This window comes from Uranotaenia lowii, chromosome 3, assembly GCF_029784155.1.
Source record: "Uranotaenia lowii strain MFRU-FL chromosome 3, ASM2978415v1, whole genome shotgun sequence".
Taxonomy (NCBI): domain Eukaryota; kingdom Metazoa; phylum Arthropoda; class Insecta; order Diptera; family Culicidae; genus Uranotaenia; species Uranotaenia lowii.
This window is the reverse complement of record NC_073693.1, coordinates 157906914-157934222: the sequence shown is the minus strand read 5'-3', so window position 1 is coordinate 157934222 and position 27309 is coordinate 157906914. Positions and strand designations below refer to the sequence as shown.

The following is a 27309-nucleotide window of genomic DNA, read 5'->3' as shown; positions in this document are numbered from 1 at the left end:
CTGAAAATAACAAAAAACAACTAAAAAATGATGAAGAATAACAAAAACAGCAAATATGACAAATGAAAACAAACATTTTAAACTTAAACAAGAAAAGTGCAAAATGCATTAAAACCATGATGAAAAAAATAAAAAATGACCGAAACCGAAAAAAAGTTGAGAAAAAAAACCGTTCGATTTTGGCAACACAAAATGTTCGGGCGTGTTGCCAAAATCGAACTCGGTCTGTATTTAATACTAAATTTAAGAATAGTCCCGCCCGGCCCGGTTGCCCGGATTTCATTGAAAAATGCCCAGATTTCATTGAAAAATGCCCGGATTTGCCCGGATTTATTCACGTCATTTTGGCTAACTAAACAAAAAAAAACAACAAACACCTCCAAAACGAAATTTTTTGAACAAGTTTTATAAAAATAATCATGAAAGTTTTTTTTGGAAGCTAAAAATACGGTTCAAAATCTTTCGATAAGTTTTGATAAAAAAAAAATTCATTTTTTTTCTTGATTTTCGTTGAGGAACTTCTGAATTTTGAGAAAATTTGCCCGGATATTGCCCAGATTTATGGTCGTCAATTTGAAATCGAATGCTCGGTTTTGCCCGGTTTTTATATAATAGATTGACCGGATACGTACTGAAAAAAATTCTGGTAACCTTATCTTATACTGTAAAATGTATTTCACGGAAGCGAGGATATTTGAGACACAAGATCTATTCGATAGAATCAGTAAGGTTTTTAAACGAGAAAGAAAGAAAAAGGGAAGAATAAACGACAGCAAAAAATTTCTCTTCTAAATTAAGAAATTGCAAAACAAATGCATTAGGTTAAATTAAGGTTACCAGATTTTTTCTTCGCACGTATCTGGGCACTTTTCAAAACAAACCTGTCAAAATCCGTGCATTTGATTTCAAAATTCACTACCAAAAATCCGGGCAATAACCCGGCTAATTTTGTCAAACCCCAGAAATTAATCGAAAGTTAAATCGATAAAAGAACCTTTAGATAAACTACACCCAAAATTCAGCCTCTATGCCAATCCTGCCGTGTTATGAGGAAGCGACGTATAAACCATTTTGTGTTTTCGCCAATAAAAGCGATTTTCTCTTCAAGCTTAACATTCATTACTCCAGGATTTTTAACAAAATATGGACTAAATGAAATTTAAAAACTATCAAAGTTGATTTATTTGGGCTGAATTTTTCCTGAGAAGTGGTTTTTACACTTTTTGTTCACTTTCAATGAAAATTGGCCGTTTTCAAAAATAATTTTTTTTTTTTTTTTTTTTTTAATTTGTGAGCAGGGAAAAGCCCGCGGGAGTGGAACTTTTTCAGTGCTCCTTCTCCAGTGGGCGCAAAACCTCCTCATCACTATTTATTTTTTTTAAATTTTTTCAACTTGTTTACAATAAGGTTTGTTCATTCTTTTCATTTTTTAGCACTTAATTTTTTGTATCACTTGTGTTCGGTAAATGACATGGTAAACATTCAATATTTGGCGCTGGTTGCGGAGGCGGTGCTTGATGGCGGTGGTTGATGGCGGTGGTTGGAGGCGGTGGTTGGAGGCGGTGGTTGGTGGCGATGGTTGGAGGCGGTGGTGGCGGAAATGAGATAAGCAAAATAAAATGTTGTGGTTAAACGGATGTGGTGAAATGGTAGCGGTCATTATTTTCGCGCTCGAATGATGGGAGGTAGAAGTTGACTGTGCTTCCAGCGAGATAAATCTCTGTTAAGGAAGCTCTTATCAACTATGGTTCACGGTTGATAACCATCGGGTGTTCCAATGTCAGATTTTAAATAAAATAAGATTCTATTTTATTTCTGATGTGACGTTTAAGCATCGTTTTGAATTTTTGAGGATTTTGTTCATCTCTGAGTGTTCTGGGGACTGCGTTATAAAGATGTTTGCTGTAGTAAGGAAATGCTTTCCGTGACATTTCACTGTTTGGTCTGCTCATTACTAGAGCTGCCGAATTTCGAAGCTCGTACGCGTGGCTGGTTTGCTCATATACTATGTTATGATGTACACGTTGGGTTTGCTGCGAATTGCTTTTTTCGTTATATTGAGCGCATGGGCCGTGATAAAACATATCCATTAAAAGCATTTTAGCGAGTTTAGTTTGATTTTTAGTGTGTTTAGTGTCATATTTTAGGTTATTCTCTCGTATTCATTTTTCTTTGCTAAATGACACCTTAGTGAAATGTGAAATTTTCACGAAACAGGGACAATTTAAGGAAAAAATCCTACTTGCCAAGGCAAATCGCTGTATTTAAAACACATTGGTAGTATTTCACAGGCTTAAAATGTTACAGTTTCTTGAAAACACGAGTGGCACGTATTAGCTACATGGGGCGTTATATGAACTTTCCCCCTAATCTGTACAATCTGTTCAAAAATGTATCTAAAATATAGCCTTTCGGATTACAACTTCTTACTTTGCCTACATAAGCTACATGACATGCTGCAGAGGTTACGTTTATTACAAATAATCTCACTTTCATGAAAAAGATATTCAAAATAAATTAACTTTTTGAAAAGACGAACGATCTGAAACTTTAAGCGGGGTTGAGTCCATTTTAAGGCTTTACATTGATATACATTATGTATATCGATCTTCCAAGTGAGTCCTAAAGTAATTATTTTATAAAATCAAATTTTCTTCATAGGGGTAAAGGGGCGCAAAACAGATCGCGTCCTTAAATCCTTTCACATGTAAATGGGCACTATAAAAATAGTTTTAAATACCTTTCAGTTCCTTCTATGCAATTTCAATGAAACAAAATTTCATGTCAGTAGGTCATATAAAGAAAAAAAGCTCAATAGTGGGCAAATAAGGTCAAATGACACTTCACTCAGATGGCTCCGGTTAAATTCAGCGGCAGATTTGAATTTCTGAGGAAATTTCACGTGTGATGAATGATATTTCAGACTTTCAAACCGGCAGCTTCGTGTTTTTTTCGATTTTGTGTACGAATTTTCCCATTGTGTATTGTTTATATGAAAGAACCCTTCTCAAAAGGGGCCGTCTCCAAATTGGATTTCATTTGAACTAGAAGTTCTCATAATAACCTTCCGTAACAAATATCAACCTATTCGACCAGATGTTGGCTGAGCCTTAGGAAGGTTTTTAAAATGTTCAACCATTGGAAAAAATCGGCCAACATTAGGAACGATATATATAAAGGGTGATACGGTCAAAATTTGGTCAAGGGAAAACGCGTGTAAATCGGTGAAATCGTTTATTTAAAAAATCAAATTAAATTTCTATTTCAAGTTTAATCTGTATAAAATTCAGGAAAAATATTCAGTTAGGCTTCCGCTTTTCCAAATCCGAATTGCCGGGCCTTACGCTTAACCCCTGCCATCAGATTTTGTACAGCCACCTTGTCCACCTTCTTCGCCGCAGAAAGCCAGTTTGCCTTGAACTGCTGCTCGTCCTTAGCAGTTTTTTTGGTCTTCTCTAAGTTCCGCTTGACAATAGCCCAGTATTTCTCAATTGGGCGGAGCTCTGGCGTGTTGGGAGGGTTCTTGTCCTTGGGAACCACCTGCACGTTGTTGGCGGCGTACCACTCCATGGCCTTTTTACCGTAATGGCAAGATGCCAAATCCGGCCAAAACAGTACCGAACAAACGTGTTTCTTCAGGAAAGGCAGTAGACGTTTATTCAAACACTCTTTCACGTAAATTTCTTGGTTGACAGTCCCGGAAGCTATGAAAATGCTGCTTTTCAAGCCACAGGTACAGATGGCTTGCCAAACCAGATATTTCTTCGCAAACTTTGACAGTTTCATGTGCTTGAAAATATCTGCTACCTTTCCCCTTCCTTTTGCCGTATAAAACTCCTGTCCCGGAAGCTGCTTGTAGTCGGCTTTGACGCAGGTTTCGTCGTCCATTACCACGCAGTCAAACTTCGTCAGCATCGTCGTGTACAGCCTCCGGGATCGCGCTTTGGCCGTCGTATTTTGTTTATCATCGCGATTTGGAGTCACTACCTTCTTGTAAGTCGATGGTCCGGCTCGTTTTTTGGCTCGTTGCACGGTTGTAGACGATACACTCAGCTTATTTGCGGCATCTCGGAGAGAGAGGTTAGGGTTTCGCTTGAAACTACCGGCAACTCTCTGTGTCGTCTCAGCGGCTTCCGGTTTTTGATTTCCTCCCGATCCAGACTTCCTGGCTGTCGACAAACACTTCAATTACATTTGTAACGGTTGATTTGGCAACTTTTAGCGATTTTGCCAGCTTTGCGTGCGAGTAGCTCGGATTTTCGCGATGCGCGAGCAAAATTTTGATACGCTGCTCTTCTTCCTTAGACGGCATTTTGACAACTGAAGAATTCCAAAATACAAAATAGGAGCAACATTCTACACACACACACACACCTTCAAAATGAGGGGTATTCAGGTTTTTTAAATGCAAAATTGAAAGAAATACGTCAAGTTTATATTGACCAAATTTTGACCGTATCACCCTTTATATTTTGCCTGTGCAACTATTGGGTACAGTCAAGCTGTTTTAAATGATTTTTTAAATTTTGATGTCACTTTTTTTGGTCACTTGAACTTTTGGATCTTGTTGACCAATCCTTTATGAGTGCAATCGACAAAAAAATCGTCTGAATTCGATTGAAATGACTAAAATACCGCATAAAACCTCAAATCATGTGCTTAGCTGTTCAATGATTTGCAAATCACCCTGTTCAATAATTTTTTTTATTAAAGAGACTTTGAGTAGGATCACTCATTCGTCTCTTTATTCGATAATTTGCACTCGTCAACCATAACCAAAACTTGATATCTGTTTAATGCGGACCTGAGATTTCATAATACCCGTCAGTCAATCTCACCATCTTATGCCCAGCACAACTTCTACTTGTCTTGGTCAACGTCGAATTTCCTTCATTGGTCCTACGAAATTCAACAGCCTTCCTGAAGATATAAAAAATAGTTCCAACAGAAACATTTTCAAGATCAAACTAATACAATACTTCAAAGGAAACCCAAGCCAATAACCAACCACTAATTTTGCATTTTTTATTTTAAAAATTTCTTAGCAGTAAATTAAGTCCTCATAGTTTAGTTCTAGTTTTTTTTCTCGATTCTTATAAATAAATAATAAATTTTTTATTAAAATAAACAAAAAAAATACCCGCTAGGCATATTTAGGAACACTTTCTCCCATGTTCAAAAGCATGCAGAATTTGGAAATGCCTTTTATTATCTTATTACAAAGGATAATATCGAGTAAAAACAATTATGCAGGCCTACCTATATCTATACCTACCTATTCAAATTTATTGAATCGCACTAGTAAGACTAGGAGTCGAGCTGGGAGAGTTCAACTACAGTAAGACAACGAACCCGTCAAATGCCTCGCCAAAGCTGTATGATATTATACCATACTGTTATTGGTTGTTGAGTTACTTGAGTAAGACCCATCGTAAAACTTTTGGTCACATAATGTTGCAAATGAATTTTTCAGAATCTTCTTAGATCCAATACGCTAACCAATGCGCGGGAAATTCTAATGGGTATGCAACAATATTGTCAAGTTCGAGGCCATACAATAATTGTCCATTGCTTCTGGTCAAAACGGTTGAACTTGGTTAACGTTTCAGCGACTAGTTTTCCGTTTCGTTACCCATTTTACTTTGAGATTCGTCTCCAGGAACCACTGTTCTTATGCACTTCTCCATCCTTCTTTTCAGACAATTCTGGCAAATTGTCCGATGCATCTCCCGTTGGGTCAGTGAGCTCCGCTGAAATAGCTCAAGAATTTTCCGGCCTCACCCTCGAAGAGCAGGAAGCTCAGCGTGCAGAATGGAGTCAGGTGAGCAAGTTGATACTTTAATTTCACTTTAATATTGATTTCTCGTTTATGTTTCTTTATTTGTAGGAATTGTCCCGAGTGGAGGAAGAGATAACCACACTCCGCACAGTGTTGCAATCGAAAATGCGACACGCAAGCGAACTGAAACGCAAACTGGGCATCACCGTGTGGAAGGAAATCACCGATGATGTTAGCCAGGGTATTAAAAACGTGAAGGAGAGCAACGTGTAAGTATAAAGAGCGACTTAAATTGTGCTTCACTTCAAGCATTCTGTAGGTTTTTTTCTTGTTGTTGTGGAATCATTTTACTTTTTTAACCCCTTCAATTTAGTATGAATTCAGGCCTAACCAATTTAATCCAAAGTTGAAAATCGGACTGGATTGTTCTGTTTAATTCGGAATTATTTACCTATTTAAAATTTTATTTTATTTTACTTACTTTTGTTAATTTTCTTTAGTTATCAAACTGTTGAGACAAAAGTGGGCGAAATTACGACTGCCGTTACGAGTGCCCCTATGTAAGTATATTCGCCCGAGAAAAAGTCCGAATTGTTTCTAAATCTTTCAGCAATGGTGTCGTTGTTACTGTCCCTTACATTGACTGTCTCTTCATGTTGGTAGAATTTATTTTAATTTCTGTTAAAAGATTCAATATTCTTTAAACGAACGATTGTCTACCATTTACCTACTAATTTCCCTTCATTCAGTAATGATGATCATTTACACTTTTTCGTGCCTGTTTGTCTATTTACACGACCCCTTAAAAACTTCGTGAATGTGGTGCTTCTGCTTCAAATGATAAAAATATTTATAAAAAACAATCTTGAAACAACAGGATAGCAAAGGGGTGAGTACTATTTCTAAATGTTTCTAAATTGTAGTTTTGCTGTTTAAAAATGATGCCCGCCTGGCACAGTATCGTTCTTATCCGGTTGATGTCATTTGGATCAAGCATTATTGCATTCACTTGTATTAGAATCTCATCCCTTTTTATCCTTAATGTCACCTTCACATGCATGTGTAGAAACGTCGCGAGATATTGCCAGGAAATCTCAGAAAAAAATGAAACAACTATCTGATGATATGTAATAGGGTTGCAAAAATTAGGTTTTCTTGTTGCATTACAGGAAAACTCATATTAAACGGGATTGTGCCAACGTAAGAACTTAATTACACAATTAAAACACGACGTATTACAGGACACGACACTTAACGTTCTTACAAAACGGAAAAAGGATTCAAAAATTACCTTTTTTGTCGACCGGTTTCGGGCTCGATGTTGCCCATCTACAGGACGATGTCCGACTGATCACACAATGAAATTAAAAACACTTGCAGCATCCTACTATGTCGTAGTATTTGTCGGGAGGATGGTCAAATTTATAACAATTTCCTTTTAGTAAGGGAGAAGAGTGGCGACGTAATCGGCGCCTCGTCTTCGTTCATTAGCGGTTTTTCGGCCGTGCTAATGAACATTGACTCCCATGCGTTTAAGTGTGAGGTTTTTCTAACGCATTTCTTGTACCTCACTTTTTCCCAATCTATGGCGTGATCAAGTTCTGTTGCGTGGGAAGCTACACTAGATTCGTTGATTCTTAGGTTTTCTACTGCGTTCCTATGTTCTTTTAGTCGAACTTTGAACTTGCGCCGTGTTTGGCCAATGTAAATGGCCGGGCAATTTTTGCATGGTATTTCATAAATACCTGATCTTTCTTCGTCTGGAATCTTATCTTTTAGCGAAACCAACCGATCCTTGAGAGTGTTCCCACTTTTGTATGCTGTTTTTAAGCCATGTTGAGAAAGTATCTTGGTAATCCCGTTGGTAATTCTGGGGTAGAACGGCAAACTAACCCTTTGGGATTCTTCTTTCTCTGGTCTTAAAGTAGTTGCATCTCTTTGAATTTTCTTTCGAGCGTGTTTTTGTAGGATTTTTTGTACAAAATCGTTGTCGTATCCGTTAAGGGCACCTGCTTCGAATATTTTTAATTTTTCTTCTTCAAACTCAGCTTTTTCCATGGGTATATTGTATAGCCGATGGGCCATGGAATGAAAAGCGGCTTGTTTTTGTGACCCAAAATGGTTAGAATCGACTGTGATATATCGGTCTGTTGAGGTTGGTTTTCGATAAATTCCAAATTTAATGCTGTTGTCCTCTTTTCTTGAAATCAGAAGATCGAGAAAGGGAAGTTTTCCGTCTGATTCTTTTTCTACCGTAAATTTAATGGAATTGTGCTGAGTGTTAAGGAGCTCTAGGGTCTGTGGGAGATAACGTTCCTTAACTACGGCAAGGATGTCATCTACGTAGCGCCACCAGACGCGTGGGAACAGCTTTTCTCTTTTTTCTAGGTCGTTCTCCAAATCACTCATGAAAACTTCCGTCAGCAGGGGGGAAAGTTTGCTGCCCATACTTAAACCAACCTCAACAGACCGATATATCACAGTCGATTCTAACCATTTTGGGTCACAAAAACAAGCCGCTTTTCATTCCATGGCCCATCGGCTATACAATATACCCATGGAAAAAGCTGAGTTTGAAGAAGAAAAATTAAAAATATTCGAAGCAGGTGCCCTTAACGGATACGACAACGATTTTGTACAAAAAATCCTACAAAAACACGCTCGAAAGAAAATTCGAAGAGATGCAACTACTTTAAGACCAGAGAAAGAAGAATCCCAAAGGGTTAGTTTGCCGTTCTACCCCAGAATTACCAACGGGATTACCAAGATACTTTCTCAACATGGCTTAAAAACAGCATACAAAAGTGGGAACACTCTCAAGGATCGGTTGGTTTCGCTAAAAGATAAGATTCCAGACGAAGAAAGATCAGGTATTTATGAAATACCATGCAAAAATTGCCCGGCCATTTACATTGGCCAAACACGGCGCAAGTTCAAAGTTCGACTAAAAGAACATAGGAACGCAGTAGAAAACCTAAGAATCAACGAATCTAGTGTAGCTTCCCACGCAACAGAACTTGATCACGCCATAGATTGGGAAAAAGTGAGGTACAAGAAATGCGTTAGAAAAACCTCACACTTAAACGCATGGGAGTCAATGTTCATTAGCACGGCCGAAAAACTGCTAATGAACGAAGACGAGGCGCCGATTACGTCGCCACTCTTCTCCTACTAAAAGGAAATTGTTATAAATTTGACCATCCTCCCGACAAATACTACGACATAGTAGGATGCTGCAAGTGTTTTTAATTTCATTGTGTGATCAGTCGGACATCGTCCTGTAGATGGGCAACATCGAGCCCGAAACCGGTCGACAAAAAAGGTAATTTTTGAATCCTTTTTCCGTTTTGTAAGAACGTTAAGTGTCGTGTCCTGTAATACGTCGTGTGTTAATTGTGTATTACAGGAAAAATTTATAAAACGTTGATTCAGTTTTGTTAGAATATTGAAAAAAAAAATTCAACGTTTTTTTCTGACCCGAATGTGTTGTTCCACGTCTTATTTGTATTGGACCAAAAAGCACCAAGGATGTGAATTCACTGAATGATAATTTTGTAATTGATAAGTGTTGAGATGAATCGCTCTTAACTATAATTCTTTACAGTTATCAGAAAACCGAAGAGGCCATCAAGACAACGGCTGGCAAAACTACATCCGTCCTCGGTGGAATCACTAGCAAGATGACAGCAAAAATTTCCGAAATGAAGCAATCCGACTCTTTCCGATCCTTCGAAGAGAGAGTCGGCTCAGCCTACGAAAATGTTAGGGTAATGATTATCAAACTTCCCCTAACGAGATTTGCACAACTCAACTAACTACAACTTCTTTTTAACAGTCAAAAGTATCCTCGCGGTCCAGCTCAGTGCAGAGCCTGTCCGATTTACAAAACGATGAGCGTCGAAGCTCGGTCACAACCCCGAGCGCCATCCCGGAGGAGAAAATCGTTCCTTAATAGCATCCATCGGTTTGTTTCCCTATCTGGTAAGACAAATGATCCGTACATATGTGTATGACAAAACCGCATTGCTTCTTTTTCGTTTCCCGCCTGAAAAATTTATAAACCGTTCGATAGAAAGCAACGGTCGTTATCATTATATAAGCACATTGTTTAAAAAGCTCTAATTGTGGTCTGTGAAGTTGATCAATACGACCGGCTGATATTTTTTCCAACTGTCTCTGAAAGACCTGCTGGAGTGGGCCAGAAAGCAACATTGCAACGAGATATCTAAATTAACATGCATATTATAAAAATAAAAGGAATGTTTAAAACTAGAATTACGTCCCACGATACAGTTGCTAATTAATTTCGCACCGAGTGTGTACTTCTCGCTAAAATACTTTGATCATCCTCACCCAAACTCACTCCTTTTAACTCGATAATAAATCAATGGATGTGCCTAATCGTAGTGTTTTTCCCGTTACGTTGAACTCACTTTGAATAGCAAAATTATTGCCCACTATTTTGTTCTATCGATTGATCAGGTACTTAAAGTCAGTATTTTTCTTCTAAATTTTCGACAAAACATGCCAAAATTAAACTTCTTCGTTTGCCAATTCCCACAGGATTTTTTCATAGATGAGAAGCAGAAAAATCAATATTTCCACTCTAATAGTATATGTCACATTTAGTAAGACTATACTTATTTAATACTATCTATATTTAGAATAAAGAAAGTACATTCACTATTTGGTACTAGAACTATAGGAAAGCAGACAAGGTAAACATGGAATCACTTTATACAAATATGGAGAAATCTTCGCTGCATGTGCGCATATAATTGATCTTTGAATACAGAGAAATGCATCTTAATAATATATTCTAAATCAAACAACTTTTCTAGTTACTTCTATCCGAACGGCCTCTTTTAATAGAGAATAATATCACAAATGATTTTTTAGATCGAAAATTATTGTAGATTAGGTTTTATTTAGGGTAGTTTATTAAGTATCTAATGTTGGTTTCAAGCTAACACGTCGAGTACCGTGTCTCCCCAGAACTAGTCTGGGTCCATGGAACCAATGGGTTAACTCGTGTATACTCATCCGTATATACATACGCCCTAAACTCCACCTGAGGCCTCAGATCATACCCCAAACCGGTAACTGCCCTAAGGCAATACTTTGAAAAGGCGTGTCTAATTCGCGCATATGCGCTACTCATGCAACACTTGCTTAAAAGTTCATATTTAAATTAAATATCCTGACCGGCCGAGGTTATCTTCACATCGTGGTCCGATCAACTCTAGCGTAGTTTATATGATAGCTTCGGATTCATTCAGCTAAATAAAGTTAAGTTACGTTATCCTACGTCGATGGCAATTTCGGTCAGTCTCCGACTCAGAGCAGTCATTATCCGGGCGAACCCATCGCAGACTGCATGCCAAGTGTTGGTGTCATCACACATCTTCTGCAACATGTTGTCAGTTGTCATGTCTGGTGCGCAGGCGACGAATATGTATGTTGGCACGTTCCTCTTCAAATCTTGAACAATAGAATACCACGTGTTCGGGTGTCTCGTACGCGTCACCGCATGTCAGGCAGACCGGCGAAGCCACGTGTCAGAACCTGTGGTGATACTTCATGAAGCATCCATGACCAGTCAGCAATGCTTTCTCTCCAACCACTCCTTAATGTTTGGAATCAAACCACCTTCCTCTTTTTGAGCTGTCCCACAGCAGCGTGTGCCCAATCCATCTCCACTTACGTTCCCGAATATCGATTTCTAGCGCATTTTGATAACACCGGCGATGAAGTTCCACGTTTCTTTTCTTTCTTTCTTTATTTGCTTTAGTCTTGCGATTGTGTTGAAGTTCTTTTGCTTCACTCCCGGCTAGCAATGGGGGAGGAAACACAAATCACCAAAACATACATAAAACTACGCCACAAAACAAAACCAAAACAAATTTGTTGCTTATTTCTATTTCCAATTATTGTTTTCTTTTCAGACCGCATATTATATCGTTTTCCTTGCACCACTAAGGCGGCGAGAAATATCATATAGTAATCGGATATCTCCAATGACGGCGGCTCTTTCTCTCTCTTCGGCTAGGGAGTTTGTCCAGGCTCTCTTGTCTCGTCTACAAGCTCATTTAACTGCTTTTTCCAGCTCTGCATATCGTAAGCGGGTGGATGCTTTGACTGACCCGGTACATGCCTGCTCAATTCCGACTTTCGCCTTTCTCCGATCATCGGTCATTCTCCAGGTTTCATCCGACCGACATCCATTCACTTCTTCTCCCACAAACTTTACCGAGAGTACCATGACTCGTCGTGATGAAGGCATTCTTGATTCCACACAACTGTTCTTCGACTGTTCCGTCTGTTGGCAGCTCCGAGGCTCGGGATTCAAGCTGTTCTACGTATGCCCTTTTCACCACTGCATTCTCCAACTGGCGGACGTCGTATCGACACTCGACTTTCTTCTCGCGCCGTTGGACACACGCAACTCTCAGTCGTATCTCGCCAAGGACGAGGTGATGGTCATCTGCACTACGTTTGTTGCGGACATCAAGAATAAAGGCTCCTTCTCCATTTTCGGCTGTTGCAGATGTGGTCAATTTGATTTTCTGTTCGGCCATCTCGGGATACCCAAGTGACCTCATGTGCTGGTCGATGGGGGAAGAGCGATCCACCGATCACCATGTTGTTATATCCACAAAATTCTACAAAAAGCTCTCCGTTTTCGCTCTTCTGTTTTAGACCATGGCGCCCCATGATGCGCTCAAAGTCCTGATTATCGGAGCCAATCTTTGCGTTGAAGTCGCTTAAGTGGATTTGGATGTCACCCTTCGGAATTTTCTGCCAGTTGGCCATGGAGATATCCCTGGCTCGTGTTTTCACGTTTTGCGTGCCTCTATTTTCATAGCAATAGAAGTCTTCCGCCAACAAAACCGAGAGGTGCTATGATCATTTCACTTCATTTCGGTCATAGCTACGTTACTAGAGCTCGGATATGCTATAATTAAGCAGCGTTGTGTTGGTTATAAAAAGGACTATCTTGCCTATTTTATTCAGATTTTTGAATTCATGTGTGTATGAGATATTTACGATGCAAAAAGACATGGTAAAAATAGTTTTGAACAATCGCCTCGTAAATTCTTCATTGTCTACTTGAAAAATCATGAACTACTGTTTTTTTTCAGAAATTTTCTTGGTCCAAATTGTTGAGAAGTATATGGAGCCACTCTAGGATGCTCACGAAGCTCAAACCAAGCATCGAAGTGGAACCCTTGCTCTCAATTATGGTTAAAAGTTACTATTTCATCCAGACCCCTGAACTATGCAGTAAATCCGTTTCGCCATCGATATACCTTTATGTTAGTTGTTAAAAAAAACAAAAATTGAAGGGTTTTCACAATCCAATAAATAACTATAATTTTTCTGTAACGATTATGTTTATTTCACAATAGATAGTTTTTATTTTACTTTACATGGCTGTTTGCATTTCATTTTATCTTTAAATCCGGTATCGTATGACTTTATTATCTAAACGTGATTTTATTTTAGCGCGACGAAAGAAATTATAACGGACCTTACGCCGTGTTTTTTGAAAACGGGCTGCCGGATAACTGGGGTAAATTTTTGTATAAACCAAGGAATTATTGCACGAGAGATTCACACTTCAATTTGAAAAAGAAAACAAATTGCAATTTGAACAAACCGATTTAAAAACTAGATAGTGGCGTAACCAATAGTTTCATTGAGAGCGTGAAAATGATTGACGATTAATATTGTCATGTCTATTTTTTTTTTGTTTATAGATAGTGAATCTCAAGTTTCAGTACGGGAGTTTTAAATTCGCTAAATTTTCCAATTCTATATATGTAATGCTGGATTTTAGAGCTGTTTTGTGGTTCTGGGAATAGTAACGGGTAATACTTTAATACGTTGAAAGATTTATGCAAAACAGATAAATTTGCGTATTATAAAAAAACAAAAAGTTGAAACAAGTTTTAAGAATTTCTGCTTCGCGTGATTCCGTTGATCAAAACACACATCTACAAAGGTAAACAAACGATCGAGAAACAATTATTTACAGCAATCTTTTTTTTCTAATACAGCAAACATCGATTAAAAGTGGCTTATTTGTTCATCGATTCTCAGTTATGTAATTTAGATTTTTCTTGTTATACTTTTCTTGTGTACTATTGGCGGATTTTTTACTCTTTGCCACAGTTTCATTTTGATCGAATGAATAAAGTTGATGTGGTGTTAGAAATACTTGTTTCGAATGCATTTACTTCTTAACGGGAGCTTGATAGTTTTGGTGCAACTGAGGCTTGATGTCGTAAACCAGCGCCAGAATTTCGTTGATCAGCGCCGCCTTGTTTGAGGAGATTGAACGGTTCATCTCTTCGATTTTGACAACGGTGTCCGCGTCGATCTTGGCAGCGACGCCCTCGCGACTTCCCATGTGCTAGGAAAAAAGACGAAAATGAATGAAGAATGCTTTTTTACGATGATTTTTTGTAGAACAAAACTTTGTTGATATTTATTTATTCTATTCATATTCATCTTATTCAGATAGGAATATGAGCTCAGAAATTGTCTAAAAAATATAACATTTTAATCTAATCCTGGCGTTTTTAAGGTTTTTTCGTTTATAGATTAATGCCAAAACAAAAAAAACCTCAAATTGTCATTTTTCCTGCTTAAATTACTCAAATTTTGTTCTCTATCTTGTGTATCTATCTTGTAACATCGAAACATTACTGCCAATATTTCGGGTACCATTTTGGAACTTTCGGTAAAAATATCGAACGTAAATATAAAATTAACCATGAAATCGTCTTAAAATTTTAAGTTTAAGATAAATGCTCAAATACTATTAAACAAATGCATTAACCGATTTCCGATTAAAAAAAACGAGGTAATACAAATATGGAAAGTTCTAGCGATTTTCGGTTAAAATTCCGAAATCTTTTACGAAAATTTTAACTAACATGCTGTTGAATATTTAGAGTTAAAAATATGCCATTTGCTATGTCTCATTGTCTGTGGACTAAGCTGATTACCTTGGCTTCGAATTCTTTGAACTGCCTTTCCCGTTCCTGACGGTATCTTTCGATCTCTTCCTGTGCTTCCTCCTTGGCCTGTTTTAGGCGACGCTGTTTCCCTAGAAAGTAAAAAAGGAACAACCGTATGAGTATCCGAGAAAACATTGGTCCGAATATCAGCAGAGATTGCTGATTGCTTTATCGATTTTTCCATCGTCACACGAGAAAATCTTACTTTTGCGAGCTTCGCCCACTTTTTCAGCAGCACGCTTCTCGGCGGCCAATAGCTGCTGGATTCCTTGAGTTTGACTGGCCATTTTCTAAATGGAAGTTTTACTGCTTAATAACTTTGAGAAAAGCTGTGCAAAATGGAGATATTTGCGCTGTGAGATGAAAATCTTCTTCAATGAACTTTCCGTGACAAAGATCCAAATCGAACCCGATTTTTTCTCCTGCGATGAGAATGACGTTTGCGTCAAATGAAAACATCGAAAATCAAGTGGTTCGATGTTTTTGCAGGGATGCCGGAAAATTCAAGTTTTCACCATATACTTTTAATAATTTTTTTTAATCTTAAATTTCATTACGGTACTTTTCATAGTCTGCAAAAACAAATCTAGAGTTTATTTTGTTAGGTCGTATGAGCCACATAGCGTGTTCCGAGAAAATCGCCATCATCCTGAGGCAATTTTTTGATAATCCGTTCATTTCAGTTTCCACAACCCAATCATTGCGAAAACTTTAACTCAAAACATAGTTTAAAAAAAAATCGCTGCGAGTACGATTTGCATCGTGTATGGTACAGCTTGAATAAACGCGGCTGGTTTGAGTAAAATCAGTCGGGATCGAAATTCTGTGTGGAAGGAAACCACCCTCTGTGGCATGGGCAAAATCCGTTTCTGAAGCGGGCCACAGACTACACAAATGGCCTGTACAAATTCGATGATTCCACGACGATTGTTTGATCTGTGCTCGCCCACACACTATACAAACATATTTCACGCGAACACAAACGATTGCTGGCGAAAACAGCAACAGCAACAAAAAAAACATTTCCACTCAGGCTGGGAGGATGGTTTATACAAAATATTTCGATCCCGACCGATTTTACTCCAACCGTTTGGGCGCTCATCCAAACAGTGCCATACACTATGCAAATCGTGTTTACAACGACAAAATTTCATCGAATTTCATCGCATTTGTACAAATGTTGTGTAGTCTATGGCCCGCTTGAGTAATTTACTCAAACCGTTTGCGCGATCATTCAAACAGTGCCATACACGTTGCAAATCGTATTCACAGTGACATAATTTCGTCGGATTTGCACAAATGTGGTGCAGTATATGGCCCGTCTAATATCTGGACGGAGGGACGAAAGTCTAGACAGCTGTTTTTACAGACAAATAAGGGCACTTGGCAACTCAGTGTGAGAGGGATGGCGAAACAGCCCATCTGAAAGTGAAACGCGACATGTTTCCCTTTCCGTAGCGTTCCTTGCAACCCGCTAAGCGAAGCTATCAATGAAAAAATTTCAGCCAGCACACAAGAATTTTTCTCACGCCAGAATTTTACGCCACGAATTCCAGTTAATTTGGCGTATCCAGGTGCCATTTCCGGTACAGGAAGGTATCCCATTGACACCGGAAGGCGTACGCATTTGAGTGTGCTGCTTTAATAAGCCCTAAGGTGCTTAAAAAGTGAAAAGTGATTGTCCCGGGATCGTTCCGTGTGAGGAAGGCGAAAACTGAAGCTGAAAAAATACACAAGAAAGATGGCGCCCGTGGCCAGTTTTGGGAGCGGACAGAAAACATTAAATCGCAGTAGCTGGCTTTGAATTTCGGTTATTTGGAGTTGATATTTCAAATTCATTTGATACAAACTTATTCCAAGTGCGCGAATAAGATGAGTGAGTGATTTGGGTTTGTGCAGCTGAAAAATGCCAATTTCACCCCAAGCGCTGAATAAAAAATAGCGAGGAACAGTAAGGAAAAAAAATCGATCGATTGCGCAAAGTGAAGTTTTGTTTTTGTTGACAATCGTTCTGAAGTGCGGGAAAAATTAGCACGAAACCGCCGGCATTATTTTTGTTTATTCCAACGTTCGATCGCAAAAGATGTCCAGTTCGGTGTTTAAAATCTACCCGACGTCTTCAGCTTCGACAGGGGCAGATGATTTGTCCAATTTTATTGAGAAAGAACGGTCGTCTGTCGCAGAACCGTCTGGAAGCGGAGAAACATTGAACGATTCGATAACTGGGGAAACGGAAGGAATTCCAGCTGGACCAGAACCGGATCATCTTAAAGTGGATTCCAATCTTGTCATCGTTGTCGGGAAGGATGGGAGCGTTCATGTCGATCAGAAGACGTTACACAGCTTGTTAGGTAAAAGCAATAAACTTGAAGGAAAAAGATAACAGCTCAGCAGATGACCTTAGTTTTGGCGCGATTTTTTTTATCTTGTGACCATCTGGACGGAGACAAGAATACTAATGCAAAAAAAAATAAAATGTTTCGATATTTTAATTCATCTTTTTGAAGCGACGCTTAATTTGAAATTTTGAAATTTTATTGTAATTTTATTGAGTAACGATAGCCAATAATATTGTTTAAACCAATTTTTTACATAAACAATCGTATCAATCAAAATCTCGCGACGTGTAAGGTTTTCATAGCGTCAAATGAAACGCAAAATTCACAATCATGAATATTTGGCAAATGATTCAATTTGTGCAGGACTTTAAAATCAACGTTTCTTGGTTAATTCATAGTATTCGAATACAGTTACGTTCATTTAAAATTCGTAAAAATAGTATAGTTCATGTTTCTAATAAGTTTTAATAAATATTCCAAGAGAGTTTGAAAATAACAAAAAGTCTTGAAAATGTTATGATTTTTTCTACCTTTATGATATTCCATTACATGCAGCTAACGAAACCACGGATACTTCGGTTAGTGTGGTGCGTATCACGTCTCCAACACCGAGTATTGAAGAGGAAATTGAAGAGGAGCGAAAGCAAATACAAGAACAGAAGCTGCAGGCAGAACTAGAAGCAGCAGGAGCCGCATCGAATGAGAATTCTAATGATGCACCCGAATCGGCCTCGACCGGATCATCGCAAGTCGTTCCAAGCACATCAACCAAGGGAGATTCCTTAGCAGCTAGTTCGAGTGCGGCTTTAAATACCGGAGGGATGTCCACTCGTCGAAACAAACAGACAGCCAAGAAGGAGGATGTAATGCTGGATGATGGAGAAACACCGCATGTCAGTTTGATGGTGGAAGGATTTTATCCTCCAGCGGAGGCCAAAAAGTTTGCCGAAGAAGTATTGACATTGGCAGGTTTGCGCAAACCATTAGCAGTGAATACCGAAGTCGATTACGAATTTTGGCGCTATGTGGTGGCTAATGATCACTGTTATACACCGTTGACTTCTCCCAGTCAGAAATTGCCCCCGAGGTCATACTTCGAGGAGCAGGATTCGTCCAATGAAACACCTTCTGGTGATTCATCATCTGCTGTGCAACAAACAGAGGAAGGTGCTAGCGGAACGTCGAGAAAGAGAACAGCAAGTAAGATCTTTTCTCCAGCAGTCACGTCAACTTCCAAGGTGCGTCAGAAAAAGTCCAAAGAAGGTACAACTGATGCGGAGGATCTGCAAAGCATTTTGGAAGATTCCGATTCGGAGTATTCCGAAGAAGAGAGCTCTTATTCGGATGGAAATGATAACGATAGCGACCTTGACTTCAGCATTGGAGGAAAATCTAAAAAGAGAAAATCAAGCTCGAGTAATCGATCTCGTTCTAAAAGCACTAGCAAGCGTGACTCTATCTCGCAGGATTTGAAAGACTCAAGAAAGGTCATAAAATCGCCCAAAAAAGTGGAACCCAAACAGATCTCACCAGTTTCGAATTTAACCAAATCTGTGGTACCAAAAACATACGGCTCGAAGAAGGAAGTAAGCAGGTCACAAGTAATTCGACCAACCGTTTTAGCTAACCCCGTCGTAGTGACTCAAGTCGCTCCTACTCCGGTGGTTATGCAAGCTCAGCCCTCAGCCGTACAGGCGATTAAAAAGGATAAAAAACCTGCCAAGCCAGCAGCCCACGTTGAGGCATTGTTCACTGACATGACTTCACTTTTTTCTACTCCAGATATTATTAAAAAAGTCGGAAGCAATCGTCCCGGACAACAAATCAATGTGGTTCCTGCTTCGACATCGACAATACCTGCTGCAATGCCTACGCCAAGTGTGAGAGGCTTTGTTCAGTTGGTTCCTGTATCGGCTAAAAGCTCTCAAAAGCTTCCAGGTCACATTTCTGTCGCAACACATACCAGTGCTTCTGAAGAGCAAAACAAACGGTTGGAACTGATCGACGCTCTAGTACAACACGAATTGCCCCCACAGCAATCGTCTTCTCAATCCAATATGGCCGAGGATATTGTCAAAATGTTGGAAAACAATCTTCCCACCGGTAACGATTCAGAGCTGCCCATCACTGATAACAATCTATTGGCTGCGCTTGGGTCCAACGACGACGGTCTTCCTGAGGATCTACTGCAACACGTGGCTGAGCTAGCAGAGAATAAAGAACTTCAGGAGATTCTTGATAAACAAGTTCTTGGCGTGATCGGTTCGGACAACACACTGTCAACATCAGGACCAGTTCCAATGGCTACTAGCTCTATTATGAATCCCATCAATCCCGTTCCAACGCCAACAGTCATCCAGCCGGTCGCATCGAATACGCTTACACCAATGAAAACCGATCCTGAAGGATTACCAACGATGACCGTGAAGGAACAATTGATGCCAAGGAAAGAAGCAATACAAATTCGTCGAAGCGATGGTCGTGTTATTACTCTTCCACCAATAGAAGCACCTGCCACCAGATCGGCCAAACGACGAGCACAGGCTGGAAGTACTCCCATGGCCTCACCAGTCACACCAGCATCCAACACCCCTAAAGTTGCTCCAAGTCCTAACGTAGGTCCAGCATCCACACAGTCAGCTCATCAAACGCCACTTTCTAGCAAGCAACACGTGAAGCAGTCGACGAAGATGACCGTCGGAATTACCTCCTATGATGATGGTAGTGGAAGCTTACTGATTGATGAATCCCGGGGTAAGGCAGCAGCAGGAGGAAGCCGCTCGTCCAGCCGCAGAACTTCGGTATCGTCTACAGCATCCGGTGCAGGCAGAGGAAAACGTCAGAGCATACAATCTGCTGCGGCTGTTGTTGCTGCCGTTGCCGAGGACGATGCGGCCGAATCGGACGAAAGCTGGAACTCGGAAGATGATCCCGATAGGTAGTTGTTGTCTAAGATTGTTTCGGATGAATAAAAGGAATTTAAACATTTTTCTTTTATTCACAGACTGTGGTGCATTTGTAAACAGCCGCATAACAATCGTTTCATGATTTGCTGTGATGCGTGTGAGGATTGGTTCCACGGAAAATGTGTCAACATTACTAAGGCAATGGGTCAACAAATGGAAGAGGACGGTATCGAATGGACTTGTCCGAACTGTTTGAAAAAGAAACAAGAAAAGCAGGTGAGTATTCATTCAAATATTTTTACTTGTTGCAGCTTTATTTTTCTTAAGGATTTTGTATGTTTTTTCATAAATTTTGTTGTGAAGCACTAACATAAACATTAGGATTTAACAAAGTTCTGTTTATCACTTTCCCATCTTCCCTTATATCCTCTTGTGTTTACTTCAAATAATTAAGTATTTTAATGCATTCATCAAAACAAGACGAAAAAAAAATATTTTCAATCATCGTAAACGTTTTATGTGATAAAATATATTTTTTGACTCGAATATTTAAAATTAATTTGAAATTAAAAACCGTTTTCAACTTTTATACACAACTCCAAAATAAAATCATTTTATTATTTTGTTATTTTTCTTCCTCCCAACATTTCTTCGTTCCTTCTATTTCAGCAACCCAAAGTAACGCAGTATTTGCTACCAACTAGCATCAGCAATACTAGTACAACGAGTGTCTCGGAAGTTGCAGAACGCTCGGTTGTTGGAGCTCGTTTGAACTCCCCCGTTGTTGCGACAAGTAGCGGCTGTGTCGTGTGTGGAAAAACGGCCCGGTCTAGTTCTGTGTACTGCAGCGACGATTGCATACGTAAACATGCCGGAATCAGCAAACCCTCGGGTGTCGCCGTTACTCCAAAGTTGGTTAAAGATCAACCAATAGACACTGGCAAAGCTATTCAACCCGTGGTTATAAAATCCCCCGCGAAAAGTGGCCCTGTAAGAATGATAATTTATTTTGAGTGTGGTTGTGAAAATTCATTTAAATTTCTAATATTTCAGATTATTGTTATGGAGCGTAAAACAGGTCGATGTTTAACTGGGAAAAACGCGCCTACAGCTGCAAATTTGAAAGTATGGCTTCTAAGTCACCCCACCTTCGAAGTTGTTCCTCCGGGAAGCCCACAGGCTGCCATTATTCTGGCCAAGCAAGCTGAAGTACGTCGCCTGCAAATGGCCAAGGAAGCGCAGAAAAAATCTGCTGTTGTTCCAGCTCAAAGTCCAACCACTGGCAAGGTTCAAACGCTTTTCAAAGTAAATGAACAGAAGAAAATAACGCTGACAACATCAACCAGTCAACCAAAACAGCAAACTACGAAACCCTCTGTGAAACTGCCATCAAAATCACCATCTACGCCTGTACTATCGAAATCCATCCCGACGACTTCTACATCATCTCAGTTATCAAAATCAGCCATCTCTACACCGAAAACCACCACCACAACTATTGCGCCTAAGCAGCAGAAAAAATCCTCGCCGGAACCTAAACCTGTTCCGGTTAAAGTTTCTACTGTGCCCGCTGGCGAAAATATTCGAGTTACGGTTAAGAAAACTCTGAAGGTTGGTAGATCATCGATCACGAAAATTCTTTTAAAAAAATAACCCTCTATTCTTGGTTTTAACAGGAACAATTAATTTTGCGTACAATCGAGCAGACGAATGACAAGGATTCGGTCGGTGGACCCAAACTAACAGAGTCGGAGGTCGAGAAATATGTGGGCGAAATCGAGAACGAAATGTTTGCCCTCTTCAATAAAGATACAGGTTCCCGCTATCGAGCCAAGTATCGCTCACTGCTGTTCAACATTAAGGATAGGAAAAACTTATCCCTCTTCCAGAAGATCAGTGAAAAACGGCTTGCGGCGAAAGAGTTGGTAAGTTACGGATATTTAGGATTAAAAAAGAAATCGACCTTATGGCATAAACGTGTTAATAACGTTCCGCTTATTTACAGGTACGAATGACGGCAGAAGAATTGGCCAGTCAGGAATTGGCTCAATGGCGGGAGAATGAAAACAAACACCAGCTCGAGATGATCAAAAAGTCCGAATTGGATTTACTTGCCTGTGCCAAGAACTACGTTCTGAAAACGCACAAAGGTGAAGAGGTGATCGAAGGAAAAATCAACGAGCGAGTTCAGCTGGACCCTACCACGGCCGTTGAAGATGTGGTGGCTGTGTTGAACAATTCAGCTGTAAGTAGCACCAGTGAGGTGGACAGCAACTTGTCGCCATCGAAGGACAGTTACGGTCGATCATCATCAAAGGATTTCAGTTATGGAAAATATTCAACTGGAATCTATGGAAGCGGCTCAATCGGTAATTCGCTGACGGCAGGATCAATCGCGACCACAACAAGTACTGTTACAACTACTTCATCAACGTCCACTTCTTCCTCGTCTACGAAGAAGAAAGAATCGCGAAGAAGTCGTAGCAGAAGCCGAAGTCGTGAAAGGCGAAGGGATTCTTCTAGAAGCCGATCAAAACACAAGCGAAGACGCAGTCGCAGTCGTAGTCGACATGGCAGCAGAGATCGTGAACGTGATAAGGAGCGTCACAGGGAACATAAAAAACATGATTCGAAGGATTCCAAGGAAAAGGAATTCAAAACTAAAGAAGAGGCTTCTTCGAGTGTTGCCCTCGAAAAGGACAAAAACGAAGCTATTGGGAAAACAATCGATGCTAAAAAACACCCTAAGCCTAAATTGGAACATAAACCACAATCGTTGGAAAACTTTAACTTGGTGGATCAAATTTTGGGTTCCGTTGATGGCAGTGGCGGAAAGTCGACGGATCGTAAAGATACGTCTGGTAGTGATAAGATAGTCTCGGCCGATTCCAAAGAAACTTCTTCTCCAACATCCGTAGAACAAGATCAGGAGCCAACAAGCACTGTTACTATTCCAACACCTCCGCATTCCACTAACTTCGACAATGAATCTCCAACGACCGATTTTTCTTCGCCTAGTACAAGCTTCGATGATCGGGAACAGAAAGCGCGTTTTGCCCATTGGACCGGTAATGTCCACATGATAGATGTCGCATCCGTCGAAATGTCTATTCGTGCCGTTAGCGGAGACATTGAAGAAATCGCCAAAGACTTTTCGGAAGATTTGAATATCTGTGGAACGATTAAACCCGAAATAGTACTCGATTACATTGGTCAGATTAAAAAAAGCGGAAGCAAAGATATTTGTCTCGTGCGGTTCCATTCCAATGAAAGTGCCGCATATTACACACTTTATTCGCATCTGTACAGTCGTAAGAGATACAGCGTCATCAAATCCCCTACAGCTGCGGTTAAAGATTTCTATATCTTCCCATTGCCGTCGGATGCCAAAATCCCAATGATCCTTAAACCATTGACTGGAATTGGTATCATCGAAGGTGACAAGAAACCCGATCTCCTTTTGGGAATAATCGTCAAGATAAAAACCAAACGGAGCTCTACAGCAACTGACAGTAGTGCTAATTTATCCAAGGTAATATATCTCTGAAAAGCTCATTAACTCTTTTTTTATAATACTTACATCCATGTTAACAGGCGCTCCGCAAGCAACCATCTAAATCATCCGGAAGCAGCTCGACAGCAGTTTCGCCATCGTTTGCTCTCATGCAGCAGGTGATCACGAAATATGCTACTATAAACAAAAACAAACCAACTGGAACCGTGCCTGAAAGTGCTGTTCCTTCTCCACCTCAGGCGGCGCATGTAGCGTCAACGGATACTCCTGTTACACCAGACGTCGATCTTTCAAAAGAAACCCCCCGATCATCCTCAGGTTCACCTGAACAGATCGACGTGGACATGAACATTATCAAGGGACCGATTGTTGCTAAAGGTAAGTTTTTTCTTAATATGGGTTATCCAGGCAATTGAGTTTTTCTTTTCTATTCTCATTCTCAGCAGCGACAACCACTATTAAGGAAACGATTCCGGCGGTACCAATCTCGGTAGTGATCGACGATGATGATGAACCTTACTCTCCTGGTGGCTCCAGCAACGACAGCGACAACTTTGCTGATGTCACTGCTATTGTGGAAAACAAGTCCGATTCGGGTTTGGATAGCGAGGCGGAACGAATTCGGCGAGAGATGGAAGAGATCAATCGCAAAATAGCCGAAGAAAAAAATGAAATCGTAGGCCTCATAAGCAAGGCTGACCTGAAAGAGGACGAAATCAAATCAACACTGCCACCGTCATTGATCACGGACATTTCGATCCCGTCAAATCTTTCAGAAATTCTTGCCAGTATTAAAGGTGTACCGGGACCCGATTCTTCCAAAATTGCAAGTAGCGGGAGTAAGAATATAGAAGCAGCAGAAGAAGATGAATACATCCCATCGGGATCTTCTGTTTTTTCAAGTTATAAACCCAGCTACAGTTATGGGAAATCAAACTCTCCCACAATCTCCAAATCGGAGAGCAGCGAGGGTACAAGCAAGTTAGCAAAACTGACCGAGGAAGAACTCCTTAGTATGGTTCCGGATGATAGCTATCTCCAACCTCCTTCTTCCTCAAATACTCGTAGCAAACCAATAGAAGACTCCGGTCCAGTTGCGAAAAAATCTCGTTTTGATTCTAGCGAACCTCCACCGCCCGGCATGGAGGACGAAGTTAATTAAGATAAACTAAAATTTATTGATCAATGATAATGGTATTTATAGATAAATATCAAGAAGACGCATGAATATATTCGTAGAAGAGATTGATTTTAAAAATTAACTCTTTAAATTGCTTTTGAGAACACGCTTTCGACTAACGTGCAAATATTAGAAAAGCAGAATTCTCTGTTTTATGTTTATAATTTGCGCTCTAAGTTATTAAACTATTTAATAAAAATCTGAACCGTTAATAGATTTGTAAATAGCAATTCACAAAATGAAAACAATTAGCTCTAACATTCATCTGTCTGATACTTTCGTTCTATTCCCAAATATGTGCTTGATCTTAGACAGAAGAAGGAAAATCATATTTGATTCCAGAAACATAGGTTATTTGAACATGAATTATCTCATCCATTTGCATCAAGCTTCATGTGTACATTCAAACTCCCCAGTTCGCAATACTCTAGTTTCTAAAAGAACATGGTTGTAAAAAATTGTTGAATTGTAGTAAATTATAACCAATTAAAAGCATTTATTTATGTAAAATGCACCACAACACTCTCTCTATGGAGTAAAAGAAAACATAATTTTGTTAAAAAAAAAATCTTTTTTTTGATATTATAAAATTTTTGTAAATAATTGAAGTCGAGGAAGCAACTCCTTCACATTATGTGTACAAATTTTGCATAGCAATAGGTTCTATAATATAGAGTAAAAATTAAACTTAATGTTTTATATGTTCGAATAAAAGTATATACCAACATATATGAAAAATATTGGAACTATGGCAGTGTCGCTACGGTACAGAATAAATGGCTTAAAAGTAAAAATCATTCATTCATCCTTTTTCCGTAGAAAACGCACGTGGGCTGGTTGAGTGCAGTTTGAACTTTCTTCGCACAGATTAATAATGTAACACCCTTCTTGATGACAGCCTTTCGCTCAATCTCGGATATAAAGAAATCGAGGACGACATAGCCAGCAGGAAAGTGAATATTCACCGAGCATTAATTTTTCATAAAAAAACGAAAGTCATGATACATAACGGATGAATAAAGATGTCGTGCCGGTATTTGTCTATCAAACGGATAGTAAGACAGAACTTCAGAACTATCCGATAGGGTACACCGGGGTAAGTTGGATCGATGACTTAAAAAACTGCGTTTACAACCTCATTTGCCAATACCGTAACCGGGGATCATACTGCTCGGTAACTTAGGTAGGTAGTTCTTCACATGTTGGATTATTTCTGTCATTTATTAAAAATCCAATCCTCAAATTCAAATAACGGAGCACGCATCGGCTGTACGAGCGTCCTGTTACTACCAGGATCATCTCAGCAGATTAATCGTAGGTATATTCATCGATATAATTCTGGCGTACGGGAGTGAAGTGTTGCGAGGCATGAGCAGTTAAAGGAGCGCGTAAAGTTTAGCGAGCTGTTCCGATAATCAAGTGGCAGGCGCAATGGGACGCATCGAACAACACAAGATGAACGCACACTTGATCAGATTGAATAAATCGGAACTATGGAGAGATCGATACTTACTACCTAACTCAGTTTCATTCACGCCATCGGTGCTTGAAGCAGTACCTTTACCGGTTTAAACTTATTACCTCACAGTACATGTGGTCCCAAATGCGTGGTCATGTGATCTAGATTTGACACAAGTGATTTTTGGACAATTTATTATTCTGGATTCTGATAAAATTATAGTTATAACATCTATGACCAAGTAAAACTCCAGGTTGTCCTTCGAGTTCATATCTTGAAAAACACTTGAATCGTTATTTTTGTCATTGAAACGCATCAACAGATTTTAAATTATTTTTAAGGCTTCCAATGAATCGTTCATGATTATATTGATAAAACTTGCTCCGAAAGTTTCGGTTTTGGATGCAAAAATAATTCAATTTGAGTTTTTGTTTGTTTTTGCAAATAAAGTGAATGAATTAGGCAACCGGGCCGAACCGGACTTTTCCGAAATCTTGTATCAGATATGCTGACAAGTCCGAATAAAACCGGGCAATCTGGTAAACTAAACTAAGACTTACAAAACTGTTCGAGATTAGAAAAATGTTTTTTTTAATCACAATTTAATTAATTTTTCAGTTAGAATTTCATTTACAATTTTAACGAAAGCTCCAAAATTTGTTACCCAACGTTCGTAATACTTCCCGAACATTCGGTAATTAACGGCATAAACGGATTACCATGCGTTAAGGATATTTTTCTACCGAAATTACTTTTACTGAATTTCAGTTGTATTCCACCGAAGGCTCTATAATTTTTTTTTTGCCAGGAATTAGGCTCTATAATTTTTCGCTGATCGTTCTTAATATTTCCCGAACGTTCGGTAATTTTTTTACCGTTTTTACCAAACAAAATGGAAAAATCTAGAACATGGCCATTACGCTTCGTAATATTCATATGTATACCTAGCGCTATTCATTTTTTTGCCTAAAATGTACAGCCTCAACCTTACAGGAACTATATTCGTAGGCGCCGATTGGCGGCTACATAAGATAGTGATAAGTTCTATTTAGTCTTTCGTTTCTGATTACATGCATGACTTTCAGACTCTCTACCCATTCAAAGTT

At 39.4% G+C, this 27309-nt stretch overlaps 4 protein-coding genes across 6 annotated transcripts in view; 2 read left to right on the top strand and 2 right to left on the bottom strand.

Moving 5' to 3' along the window:
* The first annotated feature begins 5503 nt into the window (after positions 1 to 5503).
* LOC129757174 (tumor protein D52) lies at positions 5504 to 10611 on the top strand. 3 transcript variants are annotated; one of them, XM_055754304.1, is made up of 6 exons: positions 5504 to 5821; positions 5888 to 6048; positions 6280 to 6339; positions 6657 to 6668; positions 9384 to 9546; positions 9615 to 10611. In XM_055754304.1, exons 1-6 carry the CDS (start codon positions 5519 to 5521, stop codon positions 9729 to 9731), a joined length of 816 nt encoding a protein of 271 aa, XP_055610279.1. In that variant the 5' UTR covers positions 5504 to 5518; the 3' UTR covers positions 9732 to 10611. The 3 variants fall into 3 exon arrangements, with proteins under 3 accessions (XP_055610279.1, XP_055610280.1, XP_055610281.1); XM_055754305.1 differs by lacking the exon at positions 6657 to 6668; XM_055754306.1 differs by lacking the exons at positions 6280 to 6339; positions 6657 to 6668.
* Positions 10612 to 13154: 2543 nt separating this feature from the next.
* LOC129754347 (V-type proton ATPase subunit G) lies at positions 13155 to 15238 on the bottom strand. The gene is made up of 3 exons (XM_055750352.1): positions 15011 to 15238; positions 14794 to 14894; positions 13155 to 14195 (listed from the first exon to the last, which is right to left on the bottom strand). The coding sequence occupies exons 1-3, from the start codon at positions 15090 to 15092 to the stop codon at positions 14016 to 14018; spliced, it is 363 nt and encodes a 120-aa protein (XP_055606327.1). The 5' UTR covers positions 15093 to 15238; the 3' UTR covers positions 13155 to 14015.
* A 1066-nt stretch (positions 15239 to 16304) lies between these two features.
* LOC129754128 (death-inducer obliterator 1) lies at positions 16305 to 25541 on the top strand. The gene is made up of 9 exons (XM_055749996.1): positions 16305 to 17156; positions 17700 to 20082; positions 20149 to 20326; positions 20720 to 21040; positions 21104 to 21661; positions 21727 to 21975; positions 22056 to 23582; positions 23645 to 23942; positions 24008 to 25541. The coding sequence occupies exons 1-9, from the start codon at positions 16889 to 16891 to the stop codon at positions 24724 to 24726; spliced, it is 6501 nt and encodes a 2166-aa protein (XP_055605971.1). The 5' UTR covers positions 16305 to 16888; the 3' UTR covers positions 24727 to 25541.
* The window catches only part of LOC129752765 (facilitated trehalose transporter Tret1-like), a 22033-nt gene continuing 19839 nt past the window's right edge, over positions 25116 to 27309 (bottom strand). The window contains exon 6 of the mRNA XM_055748536.1: positions 25116 to 25178. Coding sequence (XP_055604511.1) covers positions 25116 to 25178 — 63 coding nt within the window. The remainder of the gene's footprint in view (positions 25179 to 27309) is intronic.

Excerpts from the sequence above, each read along its gene's own strand:
- LOC129757174 (XM_055754304.1), top strand. The coding sequence starts at position 5,519 with ATGGGTATGCAACAATATTGTCAAGTTCGAGGCCATACAATAATTGTC. Across the intron at positions 5,822-5,887 it reads AGCGTGCAGAATGGAGTCAG|GAATTGTCCCGAGTGGAGGA; the intron begins GTGAGCAAGTTG and ends CTTTATTTGTAG. Across the intron at positions 6,049-6,279 it reads AACGTGAAGGAGAGCAACGT|TTATCAAACTGTTGAGACAA; the intron begins GTAAGTATAAAG and ends AATTTTCTTTAG.
- LOC129754347 (XM_055750352.1), bottom strand. The coding sequence starts at position 15,092 with ATGGCCAGTCAAACTCAAGGAATCCAGCAGCTATTGGCCGCCGAGAAG. Across the intron at positions 14,895-15,010 it reads AGTGGGCGAAGCTCGCAAAA|GGAAACAGCGTCGCCTAAAA; the intron begins GTAAGATTTTCT and ends TTTACTTTCTAG. Across the intron at positions 14,196-14,793 it reads TCAAAGAATTCGAAGCCAAG|CACATGGGAAGTCGCGAGGG; the intron begins GTAATCAGCTTA and ends CTTTTTTCCTAG.
- LOC129754128 (XM_055749996.1), top strand. The coding sequence starts at position 16,889 with ATGTCCAGTTCGGTGTTTAAAATCTACCCGACGTCTTCAGCTTCGACA. Across the intron at positions 21,976-22,055 it reads GGCTTGCGGCGAAAGAGTTG|GTACGAATGACGGCAGAAGA; the intron begins GTAAGTTACGGA and ends GCTTATTTACAG. Across the intron at positions 23,583-23,644 it reads GTAGTGCTAATTTATCCAAG|GCGCTCCGCAAGCAACCATC; the intron begins GTAATATATCTC and ends CCATGTTAACAG.